The sequence below is a fragment of the Pseudorasbora parva genome, chromosome 3 (assembly GCF_024679245.1).
Source record: "Pseudorasbora parva isolate DD20220531a chromosome 3, ASM2467924v1, whole genome shotgun sequence".
Taxonomy (NCBI): domain Eukaryota; kingdom Metazoa; phylum Chordata; class Actinopteri; order Cypriniformes; family Gobionidae; genus Pseudorasbora; species Pseudorasbora parva.
This window is the reverse complement of record NC_090174.1, coordinates 20,558,024-20,573,441: the sequence shown is the minus strand read 5'-3', so window position 1 is coordinate 20,573,441 and position 15,418 is coordinate 20,558,024. Positions and strand designations below refer to the sequence as shown.

The window sequence follows — 15,418 nt, the reverse complement described above, 5'->3', positions numbered from 1 at the left end:
ATGACCTCCAGCTTCTCTATGCACAGTCATACTCTTGGACGGCAGTCGTCTTTCTCCAGCATGTCTATGCGTGATTTTGGGGTTCGAGGACGCTCCAAAGTCCCAGTGTCCCTCTCCTCAACCAGTAGCCTGTCCTTGTCTCGTTCCACCTCTTTGGGAAATGGCCTAAACCTCCTAAGCAACCTCTCGGTGAATGGTCTGGGAGTTGGTGCCAGTGAGAAGGAGACCATGCAAGGTCTAAACGACAGACTTGCCAGCTATCTGGAAAAGGTGCGCTCTCTGGAGAAGTCTAACGCTGACCTGGAGGTGAAGATTAAACAGTTGATGCTCGAGCGATCACCCAAGGGTCACGACATTGAGGGACTGATGGCTCAAGCACATGCGATCGGACTAGAGGTTCGATTATCTAGTGGAATGTTTACTGCTTTGGTTAAAATTGTCTCGTAGACTGGAATGATCAGTGGTGTCATTACAGACAGTTACACAAACTTCTGCTCTCTAGGTGAGGAAAAAGACGTTGGAGAACGCTCGTATAATGCTGGAGATTGACAATGCCAAGCTTGCAGCAGATGACTTTAGGGTCAAGTGAGTGTTGCTCTTTTTGTTCCTTCTTGTAATCCCTGAGAAAGATTGATTATGAAATGCATTCTACCATTTTGTTGTAATTTCTAGGTTTAATTGGTATATTCTTTTTTTATAAACAGATGGGAGGCAGAAGCTACCCTTTGCCAGTCGGTTGAGAGAGACTGCCATGCTCTGAGACGAGCCAAATCTGATCACGATCAAATCATCGCAACCCTCAGAGGAGACCTGGACAGTCTGAAAGAGGAGCTCTATTTCCTGAAGAAGAACCATGATGAGGTTAAACACACAACTGACATGAAAAAAAAAACATGCTCTTTTTTTATATTCAGTGTTTATAAAGTTTGTACATCCATTTTTGTATGCTGTACAATATGGACCTATTTACAGCACCTTAAAAGGATTTACATGTTTAGAAAAATATAAAACATATGTTAATATTTATTGCCCTACTCCTAATCACTTCTCAACAATGTAAAACTGCAATAGGCAGATAAACATGATGATGATGTTAGTTGGAATATCCTATTACATCGATGTTTTGAGCAAGATCATGTTGCCTTCACAGTAGTTAAATATCAATATAGCACATATAGCAACACCCATATCAAACTGTTTTCTTTAGATAACCAGTGTGTAAAATACACACGTAAACACACACACACACACACACACACACACACACACACACACACACACACACACACACACACACACACACACACACACACACACACACACACACACACACACACACACACACACACACACACACACACACACACACACACACCCCATGTCCATTAAGATATAGAGTAAAGAAAGAAATGTTTGGACAGACAGGTGTGGCTCCACTGAAATGTAGCATTTAACCATAAACCAGTGTTATTTTAGAATATTTGAGATACTATTATAGTTTTCTTTTTAGACTTTAACACATTTTTATTTTTTTTATTTTTCTGTTTTAATTTTAGCTGAAGGTTTTGTGGGTTTTTCCGTCTTTAGTTTTAAAGCCCTAAATGCATTCATGACTTTACAATGAGCATCTGTTGAGCAATATGTTGACAATTAAGAGAGGCAACTGTACAAAAATAGAAATGTATGGATATCATTGTTTTATATATATATATATATATATATATATATAATATAAACTATAGTGTGTCTGATTAGTAACTTCTCATTAATGATAAATGCGCAAAATGTTTAGTTTTGAATGTTACCATGTTTTTATCATGCTATTACTTAATTATTTACCCCTTTTCTATATAAAATAATATTGAGAAATTCTTTTAAATTTGAACAAATTTATGAACATTTGTAACATTTTTTGGGTTCACTGGTTTTCTTCATCGAAAACCAGTGAAATGCAATAAAATATATTTATCAATATTTCTTAGAAATTATGTTTGAATTTATCATTATATGAAATGTATGAGCATATATGAGAATACCAGTATGAATTACATTGACTTGGATTTAATTAAATAACTTTGAACTCATAACTGCTCAAAAACGGTCTACATTTATGAAAGCTACACATTCTTTTTTATAAAAAGAAAATTTGATTTATTTTAACTTCAGAAATGATTGAGTGCAAGCATGTTCATAAACAAATTGCATTTCCGATGGGAAGGAAAAAATGTGCGTGAGTGTAGAAAAGAGGCTAAATGTATTTTACAGAAGTAATTTTTCAGAAGTAAATCTTCTAATAGATGTAAAAAATAAATAAAATAAATCAGCATCATTTCATGTGTACTTTCGAATCAAACCAGACCTGAACGGAAAAATAACTATTTAGTTTTAAATGGTTATATCTTACATTTTTATATTTAAAAAAAAAATCTGAAACAATAAATGTGTATTTTGACAGTCTTAACACATTTCATTTTTTCAGTTTCATTTTCGACTAAAACTATTGATTTTCTTTTCCTCTTCTGGGTCAAAACGGATGAATGCATTAGGAGGGTCAAGAGTGTAATGCAATGTATACATTTTAAGTGCTTAAGTGTATACATACTGTCTGGTGAGATTGTATATAACTGTTCTGTCTCCTTGAAGGAGAAGAGCTCTCTGAAGTCCCGTCTAGCCAACGAGCAAGTGAACGTGGAGGTGGACGCAGCCCAGGGCCCAGACCTGGGAGCCATCATGGCAGAGCTGAGGGTGCAGTACGAGAGCATCGCACGGAAGAACAAAGAGGACACTGAGATGTGGTATCTGAAGAAGGTCAGTGTACAATCCACAGCCAGCACACCCTGATCATCTATTTATAGACTGATGATTTCACTGCAAACACAGGTGTGTTTGAGCGAATATGTGTTCTGTAACACAATAAGCACGTGTGGTGGGTTTATATGTGACAGCTGGAGGCCGTGCAGTCGGAGGTGAAGGAGAGTAACGAGGCTCTGCGATGTGCTCAGAGTGAGCTCAATGAAAGACGACGCTTCATGCAGGCGCTAGAGGTGGAACTGGACAGTCTGCGCAAACAGGTGATGTGAAGTTAAGAGCCTATTACATGCCAGTGTTTGATTTCAGAACACCGGCGGCGAACACATTGTGGATAGTTGCATCCCCATAATTTCCAGGTACAAAGTGTCCCCCATTTTATTTTTTCATAAAGTTTCCAGTTGTTTGGCTCGTCATGCTGCAAAACCTGTGTGTGTGCCCATGTTTATTTTACATTGTGGGGACCAAATGTCCTCATAAGGATAGTAAAACCTGAGATTACCTACATTGCGGGAACCAGCCAGCTTTCCCTACTTTTCAAAAGGCTTATAAATCATACAGGATGAGTTTTTTGAGAAAGTAAAAATGCAGAATGTTTCCTGTGATGGGTAGGTTTAGGGGCAGGGGCAGAAAGCTAACCCTGTAGGGGGATAGAAAATACAGTTTGTACGATATAAAAACCATTACGCCTATGGAGAGTCCCCACAAAGATAGTGAACCAGACGTGTGTGTGTGTGTGTGTGTGTGTGTGTGTGTGTGTGTGTGTGTGTGTGTGTGTGTGTGTGTGTGTGTGTGTGTGTGTGTGTGAGACCCTGGACCCCAAAACCAGTTATAAGGGTCCATTTTTTTTAAAACTAATTTATATATCATCTGAAAGCTGAATAAATAAATCCTAATTACGATAGGATATGAATAGGAATATTAGGAATAAATGAATAGGAGGAATATTTGGCCGATATACAAGTATTTAAAAATCTGGAATCTGAGGGTGCAAAAAAATCTAAATATTGAGAAAATTGCCTTTAAAGTTGTCCAAATTTATTCCTTTGCAATGCATATTATTTATATTTTTAATATACAGTACTGTGCAAAGGTTTTAGGCACGTTAGTATTTTCACCTCCCAAAAATGTTTTTATACCAGTTATTGATATATTTTGCAATAGTTTGTCAGTAGGTAATATCAGTTTACATGTTTAAACATTTGTCTTGCCATTAATTGTAATAATCCATTCTAGTGAGATTTTTGTATGCAGAAGGAGTCTGACAACAGCTGATCTACACGGCGATCTAATCTCACAATCATCGAGTCTGTCTGTGAAAAAAAAGACAAAATCCACAAGAAGTGTGACAACATCTTCAAGATGCTTGAAGAAACCCTCCTGCAAAGCTCCCTGAAAAACTTGAGCAAGTGTACCAGGACGAAAGTGGTTTTAAACGCAAAGGGTGGTCACACCAAACACTGATTTAATTTAGTTATTAAGAGTTATTTCACAAACAAAATCTATTTATGACATTATTTTTGAAAGCATTCTCACTTTACAGCCTTTCTAAACAAGTGTCTAAAACTGTCCACAGTACTGTAGCTTTGCAGGAGGGTTTCTTCAAGCATCTTGGAGGTATTGTCTAAGTTTTTTCAGTTTCTTCATGTAATCACAGACGGACTCGATGATGGTGAGATTAGATCTCCGTGTGGATCAAACAGCTGTTGTCAGACTCCTTCTGCATACAAAAATCTCACTGGAATGGAAAATTAATGGCAAAATAAACTGATATTGACACTAGTGCAAAATATATAAATAACTGGCTTAAAAGACTTAAAAATTAAAAAAATTAAAAAAATTAAATGATTGACTTTTACATTATCATATTAAATCAAATTGTTAAAATATTATCTGGACAATATTTACTTTTTATTAGTCAGTGTATCTGTATTTGAGATTAAAGGAACACTAGAGTTAAACAGTTGAGTTTTATCATTTTTGAATCCTTTCAGCTGATCTCCAGATCTGGCGGTAGAACTACATTGTGTACTAAGGCCGACGGAAAAAAGTTGCCATTTTCTAAATGGATAAACTTGCTGCCCACATGGGGTCCATTAACTCTAGGCTGAAAATCCCAACGAAATGTAATGAAGAAATTGTTTTTTGAAGGAGAGTTTTTTGAATATTTTTCCCAGATCTGCATTCCCTGGGAATAAGAAAAACATTGTCCCTAGAATATTCAGTATTTTTGAGAACATTTTATGTACAAATAAACAACAACGTTTCCAGAAAAATTGTTCATTGGAAATATTTAAATTACTGCTTTTCCAAATCTGTGGTTATAGGTCAAATATGTCAGTGAGCTGTTTGAGGCATCTTGCAGTGTTTTTCTTTTGACCTTTTTTGGATTTTTTCTAACTAGATCTGCAATCATTTAGTCATATTTTGTTAACAAACAATATCCAGAGAATGTGTCAAGGTTAGCTGTTCAGCACAGGAAACCACAGTCCCCTCCATCTGCTGTTCTTCCTCATGCAAACAATGTTTACTCCTGTGTAATAAATCACTCTGTAATACACGATGACAGTCTAAAAACACCTGGACAGGTGATAAAGACCTTTCAGCAGGTTGTTCAAATAGTTGACATATACTAGTTATAGATCCGGCAGAGACAGGGCAGTTATTTCCTAAAACATTAAATGGATTATCACAGTCTCAAGTACACACACGCCCCCAACAAACGCTCACTCACAACGTGGCAATGACCAAACAAATGCTAACTCCTCCACACACACACCGTGATAATAAACCAAAACTAATAATACACACCACTGCACTACAAAGACACACTTATCCAACAATAAATGAACAAACAATCAAATGAGAAAAGTTACAAACACTTAAAGAGTAGTTGTCTATCAGTCAATCGATGCTTCATGTTTTGGCTCCCCTCAGGTTGGTGTTCTTGAGGGAAACCTCGGAGAGACGAACCAGAAGTACACGCTTGAGATTGAGCGTCTTCAGAGCACACTTGCACAGCTGGAGGACGAACTCTCACAGCTGCGCCTGGACATGCAAAGAATCAAAACTGATTACGAGCAGTTACTACGTATCAAACAGAATCTGGAGCTGGAGATTGCCACCTACCGAAGGCTGCTGGATGGAGAGGAAGTGTAAGAACTGAGAGAGGGTTCTCAAAGCTGAAAAATGTTGTTTTCCATTGACAGATGAAGCCTCGCTGACATGTCAAATTAGATGTGACATTTGTTTCTTTTTTGTTTTTCAGGATAAAAGAGATGCCCACTCCTAAAAGTAAGTGTGAATGGATATTTCTATATAGACTAAGTCTCAAGATATATTCAGTTTTATTTAAAAATGTTGATGCTTTTCTCGAGCAGGGGTTTTGTTAAATCCACCTCTACCCTCTTAAAATGTAATACTTTTGTCCTACTATCTGAAATAACTATATCATAATTTTGTCATAGCTTTTAAAGGCACAATTTTTAGATTAAAATATGCAAAAACCATGTTATATATTTAGTTGACCTGTGACAAGTTTCCAACAGTTTAAATCCAGAGAAAGCAATTTTATAATATAACGGCCAGTGTCTCCATCAATGACGCCATTTCATCATGCATTATTAGATCAGTTTTTTAGAATTCAGCAAAGCTGTGGAATTTTAACATGTCCGTTTTTAAATGTTAAAAGTAATTTTAATTCATACAAATTATGTTTCAACTGCATGGTGGAATTGGCAGATGTTCCCTTTATCGAGGGAACTCAACACTGCGTCGTCGAGTGACGACACTCTGGGAACGCCCCCAGCGTGACGGCTCTGAAGTATGAATGAAATCAGTCACCAATCCGATTGGTGCAACGTCCTACGTAGTAGGCGACGGCGTAAGCGGAAGCTATAAGAAGGCGCCGCCCCAAACGAAAGACAGTCTTTGCTCTTCAGCGAGGCGCTCTGTGTGATATTGTATGTCTGTCACCGCATTAAAACAAGCGGGCTGATTAGGAGGTGTGTGCACCCGTGCCCGCGCTTCATTTCGGGCTCGGACACACACCGGCTGTGTGTATAGTGTCTCGGGGCGCAGCACGCTCGGGCAGCGCTTGAGGGTGCCGCCTGCAGCGGGAAGCTGCCGCTCCGGGTGCTGCGCTCACGGCTGGCCGTGTCTAAGGAGAGCGGCCGGGCTCGCAAGCCCCAGGGATCCGGTCCCGCGTCTGTTGAGGCAGCGCGGCGGCGTAGATCATGGGGCTCACAACTGGGTCTCGCGACGGGAGGCGGGCATGCGGAGGCATCTTCCCAATCCTCGTCCGATGATTCAGACGCTCTTCCGCCTCGTGAGGAAGCCCGCGCTGCGGCTTCTTCCTCCGAGGCGGAGAACCCGATGCTCGAGCCGTCTGATTCTGAGGAATCGGACGCGCACAGCATTGAGGCTGTCGAAGCGTTAAGCCAGTAAATACGCTACTTCATTCATAAAATAAAGGCGCGCCGGCAGCTCTCGAGGGGGTTGTCTGTAGCTGGCCAATGTTCTCATTTCTCGTGTGGAAACCCACGCTGTGGCTTTTTCCCCCGGGATGGAGAATTAGATGCTTGAGCGGTCCGATTCCGAGGAATTAGACGTGCTCAGTATCGAGGTAGCGAAGTAGAATGAGAGCTTGTGCTTCATAATGCAAGGCTTAATCGCGCGTTGCCGAGGCAGCGCGTAGATTACGGTCTGTAATATTAGTGAACACACGCCATCGGTGCACATGTGATACTGTTTGGCGCGAGTGCAGTCAGCTCCTGAGGGTGCTGGCTGTGTTTGTTGAGTATCTCGCAGCGTACAGCCGTGCGTTTCGAGTGTTTCAGCCTCGCGCCTGTGGTCTTTCATCTCGAGGGATGAAAGCCAAATATGTTGTAACGAGTCGAATCTCGCGTTGCTGAGGCAGCGTGTAGATGGCGATTCGTTAAATACATGTTTAAACAGTATCGTCTGGGAATTATGGCTGTATTAATTCTGAGGAATTATAATTAAACATTATCTGACTTTGAGGAGTTGGGTATGTTTATTCAGCCTATTATTCAGACCATGTGCACCTGAGGGATGATTAGGGGCATTTAATTCTGAGGAATTAAATGGGATTTATCTAACTTTGAGGAGTTAGATTATCAGCCTATCATCCAATTGTGTTCACTGGGCTTTTTATAGCCCCTCTCCTGGGGAGCGATCGAGGTCGCCTCCCCTGTGGAGCTTTCTGGAAGTCGATGCTTGCGGTCCGCCGTCTACACGCTCTGACCACATTGACTTCCAGCGAACGCATGCTGCTCTAGCCGCCTCTAGAAAGACTGCAGCTGGGCAGCGAACGTGTTCGCGCACCGAAAATCCTCCCCGACTAAGCCCTGCAGGGTGGCCCTTCAGGGGGTCGGGCAGGAGGCGCGGTGGGTACCAGAGACCAGCCTTGAGAGGCTGGTTCCCCTAGTCGAATATCGCGGCGCATAGTTATGCTCCCGAATATATCTACTTGGGCCCTGTGTACCGTGGGCAGAGGGTACAGACCGCAGTTCAGTGTTCCAACACCGAATTCTTCGGTGTGGTCTGGACTGGGGTGTACCCAGCCCAGTGGCCTGCGGGCCAGCCCCCTCTCCCGGGGAGCGATCGAGGTCGCCTCCCCTGTGGAGTTTTCTGGAAGTCGATGCTGCGATCCGCCGTCTACGACGCTCGGGCCACATCGATTTCCAGCGGACGCATGCTGCTCCAGCTGCCTCTAGAAAGACTTGCAGCGGGGCAGCGACTGCGTTCGCACACCGAAAATCCTTCCCGACTAAGCTCTGCCGGGTGGCCGCTTCAGGGGGTCGGGCAGGGGGTTCGGTGGGTACCAGAGACTAACCCCGAGAGGTTGGTTCCCCTAGTGGAATATCTCGGCGCATGGCTATGCCTCCCGAATATTTCTGCTGGGGCCCTGTGTACAGTGGGAAGGGGGTACAGATTACAGTTCAGAGCTCCACCACCGAAGTTCAGCGGTGTGGTCTGGACCGTGGTCCCCCCGGCCCAGAGGCAGGTTATGGAACAAGAAGTGCAGTCTCTGCTGGTCAAGGAGGCGATAGAGAAGGTCCCTCCGCCAGACAGGGAGTCGGGCTTTTACAGCCGCTATTTCATTGTTCCCATAAAGGGTGGGGGCTTACGTCCAATATTAGATCTGAGGTACTTGAATCGGTCTCTGAGGAGATTCAGGTTTAAGATGCTCACAATTCAAATGACCGTGAGCTGATCCAGTTCGAGGACTGGTTCGTCACGATAGATCTAAAGGACGCATACTTCATGTCTCCATCCTTCCTGCCCACAGGAAGTTCCTGAGGTTCGCTTTCGGGGGCGAAGCGTACCAATATCGGGTGCTTCCTTTCGGCCTAGCTCTTTCCCCTCGCGCGAGATGGCGATTCGGCATCGAGATGTCGTTTTAGCCCATCCCAGGTGCTTGGGGCTGAGACTGAACACAGCCAAGAGCGTGTTAACACCCGCCCAGAGGACCATGTTCCTCGGTGTAGTATGGGGCTCAACCTCGATGCGAGCGAGCATGTCTCCCGCACGGGTGGGTTCCATACTGGCGGAGGTCTCAGGAATGAAGCTAGGCCACAGCCGCACTGTGAAGCAGTTTCAGAGACTGCTGGGACTCAGGGTAGCAGCGTCCAATGTGGTTCCGTTCGGCCTGCTATACATGAGGCCCCTCCAGTGGTGGCTAGGGACCAAGGGGTTCTCCTCGAGGGGAAAACTTTTCCGTATGATCAGGGTAACGCGCAGATGCCTTCGTTCCCTCGTCATATGGAGAAATCCGAGGTTCCTGTCCCAAGGGCCAGTGTTAGGAGCGTTATGTTGCAGGAAGATCCTTTCAACAGACGCCTCCCTCACGGGCTGGGGCGCGGTCATGGAAGGCCGGTTTACGAGAGGTCTGTGGGGGCCCCAGCATTCCTCCTGGCACATAAATTGCCTGGAGATGTTGGTGGTTTAGAAAGCTCTGAGGAGCTTTCAACCCGGACCTCCACGGCTACCATGTCCTGATACGATCCGACAACATGTCGGTAGTGTCGTGTCTAAATCACCAGGGGGGTCTGAGGTCGCGCCCACCATGCAGGTTGGCGCATCAGATCCTCCTGTGGTCCCAGGGGAAACTGTCGTCTCTCAGAGCGATGTACGTCCCAGGGGACCAGAACCAGGGAGCAGATGTCCTGTCGAGGCAGGGGCTGAGGCCCGGGGAGTGGCGGCTCCACCCGGAGGTGGTGGAGGCCATATGCGAGAGGTTCAGCCCGGTGGAAGTGGATCTGTTTGCATCTCTAGAAACGACCCACTGCCCGCTGTGGTTCGCCCTCAGGCTCCGGCCCCGCTGGGGCTGGATGCCATGACACAGACGTGGCCGAGGCGGCGTCTGTACGCATTTCCCCCGATCGTTCTGCTCCCGGGAGTTCTAGAGCGAGTCCGCCGGGAGGGCATCAGCCTCCTATTAGTGGCACCCCGGTGGCCGTTCCGAGTTTGGTTCTCCGACATTGTGGCGGCCCCCCCATGGCAGGTCCCTCTGAGGAGGGATCTGCTGTCTCAGGCAGGGGGAATGATAAATTCCACCCCAGGCCAGAGCTGTGGGATCTCTGGGTCTGGCCCTTGAGGGGGCACAGTACCCAGGGAATGGCCTGCCACAATAGGTCGTAGAGACCATTCTCAGCTCTAGGGCTCCCTCTACGAGGAGACTGTATAGCCTTAAGTGGTATGTCTTCACTAGCTGGTGTAGAGAACGGGGGGGGGGGGGGGGTGAACCCAGTTAACTGTGCAGTTGCCTCAGTGCTGGAGTTCCTCCAGCACCGTTCCTCCGCCGGTTTGACCCCATCCACCTGAAGGTGTATGTGGTTGCCATAGGGGCTTTCCACTCGCCTTTAGAAGGGGGCCCGCTGGGCAGACACCACTTGGTAGTACGGTTCCTCTGTGGGGCTAGGAGGTTGAGGCCTGCGGCTTATCCCAGAGTCCCAGCTAAAGGGGACCTGGTAGTGGCTCTCGAAGGGCTGGTTGAGGCCCCCTTCGAACCATTAGAGTCGGCTGAGGCGAGAAATCTGACCCTCAAGGTAGCTTTTCTCCTCGCTATCACTTCTCTGAGGAGAGTGGGGGACCTTCAGGCCTTGGCGGTAACGCCAACTTGCTTGGAGTTTGCCCTTGGCGGGGTGAAAGCTATCTTGTACCCCAGACCGGGCTACGTTCCCAGGGTCCCATCTACGGGGATGGGGTCGGTGTTTCTTCAGGCATTTCATCCTCCGCCTCACGCGACGGCAGAGGAAGCTAGGCTGCACCTGCTCTGCCCTGTCAGGGCATTGAGATTTTATTTGGACAGGTCAGCTCATTGGAGGAAGTTGGACCAGCTTTTGGTGTGCTTGGCCCCCCTAAGAAAGGGTTGCCTGCGGCGAGACAGACTATTAGTAACTGGATCGTGCAGGCTATAGCCACGGCTTATCGGGTGCGCAATCTGCCTTCACCCATAGCCGTGAGGGCTCACTCTACGAGGGGCTTGGCCTCCTCGGTGGCCCTCCTTTCGGGAGCCTCACTTATTGAGATTTGTGAGGCGGCAGGATGGGCTAATCCACACACCTTTATAAGATTTTATAAGCTGGACCTCCCGGCTACGCTGGGTGCTAGAGTGCTTGCGTCCTGAGTGTGCCTGGTTTCCAGCTTCACACCAGGACGTGCGTGTCTCGGTGTGGCATAGTGGGTATTGACGTTCCCAGAGTGTCGTCACTCGACGACGCAGTGTTGAGTTCCCTCGATAAAGGGAACGTCTCGGGTTACTATTGTAACCCTTGTTCCCTGAGAGGGAACGAGACACTGCGTCTCGTCGCCACACCTACACGTAGAGCGCTCGCTTCATCGCAAAGGCTGTCTTTCGTTTGGGGCGGCGCCTTCTTATAGCTTCCGCTTACGCCGTCGCCTACTACGTAGGACGTTGCACCAATCGGATTGGTGACTGATTTCATTCATACTTCAGAGCCGTCACGCTGGGGGCGTTCCCAGAGTGTCGTCACTCGACGACGCAGTGTCTCGTTCCCTCTCAGGGAACAAGGGTTACAATAGTAACCCGAGACGTTTCCTTGGGCATCAAGTGCTGCGACAGCGTGTAAAAGCGTTTTTGAGAATAAATATGCAGCTATAAAGTATGTGGGTGATTTTTGAATTTATATTTCATGTTGATATTTAATGGTTACACACTTAAAACTGACCAATGTATAGAGCAATGGCAAGGAAAACTATTGCACTCCAAGAACCCCTTGTGGTCGCTCGCCTTGTGGAGCATTTCCGTGTTGTGCCTTGTTTTCGTTGTGTTGTGGCGATTTCGTTGTGCTGTGGTTTAAAGGTAGGGTAGGTAAGACAGCTCATTATTTCCATTCACTCCACCTTCTCCCTTCTGGGCTCTTTCCAAAGTTACGCCCCCAAAACACATGAACGCTTCATCGACCAATCAGCTGGAAGACGCATTATTTACCGGAGAGGAGCGGTGTGCATGTAGTGACATCATGTCAGAATCACATGTAATAAAAAATCTAACTTTATCCGTATGAATATAAACAAATAAGATGTCTTTTAGTACTCACTATCAAGCTAGAATATCGATAAAGTTTAAAATATATTTTTGTTTAATTCAGCAACGAGCTAGTTATATTTATAAGGCAAAGCTAAAAACGGGTAGCATTGATAATTTTTTCCCCCCAATAACATCAGTTATATTGTGAAGATGAATTTCGTGTACGATTCATAACATATACTGTGTTTTGCATGTAAGGGTTTCCATGATGAAAGCATTGTTGATTAGTAGTAGCTAAAGCTAACTTAGTTCTAAAAAAGTTCCTGGATGTGGTGTACTAGCTTTTACACATGCATTTTGTTATCTAAAGTTACATTTTGCGAAATTCAACATGACAGCAATCAACTTGAGCTAAACATATTGAGTATTTATCATCTCTACTAATGGCTAAGTGAATAATATTGTAACTTTATGCTAAGTAATGTTATGTTATGCTATATTAGGCAGCTACGTGTGCTCTTGATACATGCTTCATAAAAACATAAACCGAAAAAATTTATAATCAAAATGAAAGATTACCTGTCCAGCAGAAATACAGCCATCAATGAGTCGTTTTTCAGCCCCTTGAGGCCCCTCAGTTCGCCATCGTTGGAAAGCCACACTGATATTTACTCGCATTTGATTTCTTTGTTTATCCAAAGACTTTTGTGCATTGCCTTTACATGTAGGCCTTCTGTCTTCCTTTTTGCATTGTTTGCCTTCGCTGACTGCAAAACCCAGCCCTGTGCATTTTAAATGCTTTTGCTCTTCCTAGGGGTGCGCGCTAGGGGTTACACCGACTAATCGACCTTAATGCTCTGTCATGACGCTTTAAGCTTGACGTCGACTAGTCGCTGGCCTACAGAGGGCGCAACAGGATAAACAATTTCCTGACATGCAGGCTCTGTTTTGAACAGTTAAAGGTGCACTATGTAGTATTTTTGCAGTAAAATATCCAAAAACCACTAGGCCGGTGTTATATATTTTTTCAGTTGAGTACCTACAATATCCCAGAAGTTTCCAACTATTTGTAAATTGTGAGAAAATTGCTATTTTAACTAAGGACAGGGACGTTTCAGCATTGCATTTGAGGGAGTCGCCTGTCAATTGCGTCATATCTGCGTTACCCTGGGTTTCGGCTTTTATTTGGCAGGAGCGCTTTATTCTTAGCAGTGTGAACAAGTGAAAGCACGGAGTAAAGTCATAACATCGTTTTAAACACACTTAAATGTATCTAATATGATAAACAGAGCTACATTACCTCAAAATCATAACCGGAAGAGCGGATCTGTGCAGGCGAACAGCGACTGTGTCCCGTCCCGTCATAATAAAAGTCCCGGTATTCGTTTAACAATCGCTCCAGCAGCTGTGCTCAGGTCCATAACACTCGGTCCTGCTCTGCTTTAGACTACAGTAACGTTAATAACCGCATGCATGAACGTGATTTCTGCCCGAGTCCTATTTTCCACCGGCTGTGATGAGAAGACCACATCTCCCAAGATGCTGCGCTCACACTTTGCGTCATCAAACTACGATTTGTTTTGAATAGGCACCCTCCAGTGGACGGAAAGCTGCATAAAAATGACAAATAAATGCATACTTCGAGAGCTCTCAACAAGACATGTTTGATTATACCATCTGGATCCTCAAAATTGATCAGGAGAATGCAGGCTTATTGTACACGTAAGTTTTTCATCGCGCTAAACTAATGCTGCATTGGAACACACACACACACATAGCCGATCGCACATCACGTGGAGATCGCGTGCCTGACAAAACCATTCAGTAGCAGAAATCTATCAACACTGTTCTGTGATCTATCAGTAAAAAAGCTTAGAAACTGAAAAGTTCTAGCATATATTTCTTGATAACTAAAACTCACAGCTTCACTATTAGTAGAGAGACGCTGCAGGCAGAATTAATTCACACGCAATCACTCACTAATGCACTAAATATACATTTAATCTTTGTGCTACTTATCTGTATCTTATTCAGAAAGAGCAGAAATCTGTGAGAAATATAACGACCATAAGACAAAAGAACTGATACAAAAGCTGCTATGTAGGATTAATAACCTTATGAGCAGCGCTGTGTCATATGCCATAGTTTTCCTGGGAACAAGAAGACCCGAGTTAGAGTCTCAGCTCGAGGTTCAGTCTTATTTGTTCATTTATGACGTCATCAGCGACTAGTCGACGTCGACTCGACTTTCATCACATAAATGTCGACTTTAAAAAAATGGAAGTCGTTCAACCCTTAGTGCGCGCATGTGTGGGCAGATCCTGTAGCAAAAGCTGGTTGCCATGGTAGCGAGAGAGAGTGACAGTCGCCCAAGCCAATCACTTGTTTCTTCCCCGAATGAAAATAATGAGCAGTGTTTATTGCAGATTAAAAAGTCTAGAGTCATTCGATTTTTATACTTTATTTTTTAGAGTACTTACATTTTAATTATGTTTTGACATACAAATTTGGACAAAAGTGTTTTAGATCATTCGTACCTACCCTACCTTTAATTTAGTATTGCTGCACTACTGGGCCACCATACCCACCCACTCAACACACTCAAATGTATTTAGTAGGGTTATTTTTATTTTAATCATGTGAAACAGCTATTACCAAACTTAAAGAGCAGAAGTGATTGACTGCAGTGCAAAATAAAAGCTTCGCTGGCCTCGGTGTATCTACACTCATCAACGGCGTCATCAATCTACGCCTTTTTTGTTTTGAATAAGGGACCTCTAGTGGCGAAAATTAAATATTGCGCCTTTAAATAAGTAAAAACAATGAAACAACACTGTTGTACATTCAGGAAACTGTCAACTATACAGTATAATGAAGGGATATTTTAACGTAAAATGTCAAGTTGAGTCCAATTGTGTCATTATGTTTAATTTAATAACAAATATTTTACTATATAACTGTTCCTGGCTTAATGGTTTGATAGCCTATATAACTTATTTGGCTTAATATAGTAAATTACATTTTAGATATTTGCATTTTCAAGTGTTTTGACAATTATTGTACTGTTTAAATTTTGCTGAAAGGATGTTTTAT

General features: G+C 44.1%; 1 protein-coding gene across 1 annotated transcript in view; it reads left to right on the top strand.

The window, feature by feature from the left end:
• Positions 1-15,418, top strand: part of krt1-c5 (keratin, type 1, gene c5) — a 16,478-nt gene continuing 1,060 nt past the window's right edge. Inside the window, exons 1-7 of the mRNA XM_067438059.1 lie at positions 1-396; positions 503-585; positions 705-861; positions 2,644-2,808; positions 2,946-3,071; positions 5,746-5,963; positions 6,077-6,102. Coding sequence (XP_067294160.1) covers positions 1-396; positions 503-585; positions 705-861; positions 2,644-2,808; positions 2,946-3,071; positions 5,746-5,963; positions 6,077-6,102 — 1,171 coding nt within the window. The remainder of the gene's footprint in view (positions 397-502; positions 586-704; positions 862-2,643; positions 2,809-2,945; positions 3,072-5,745; positions 5,964-6,076; positions 6,103-15,418) is intronic.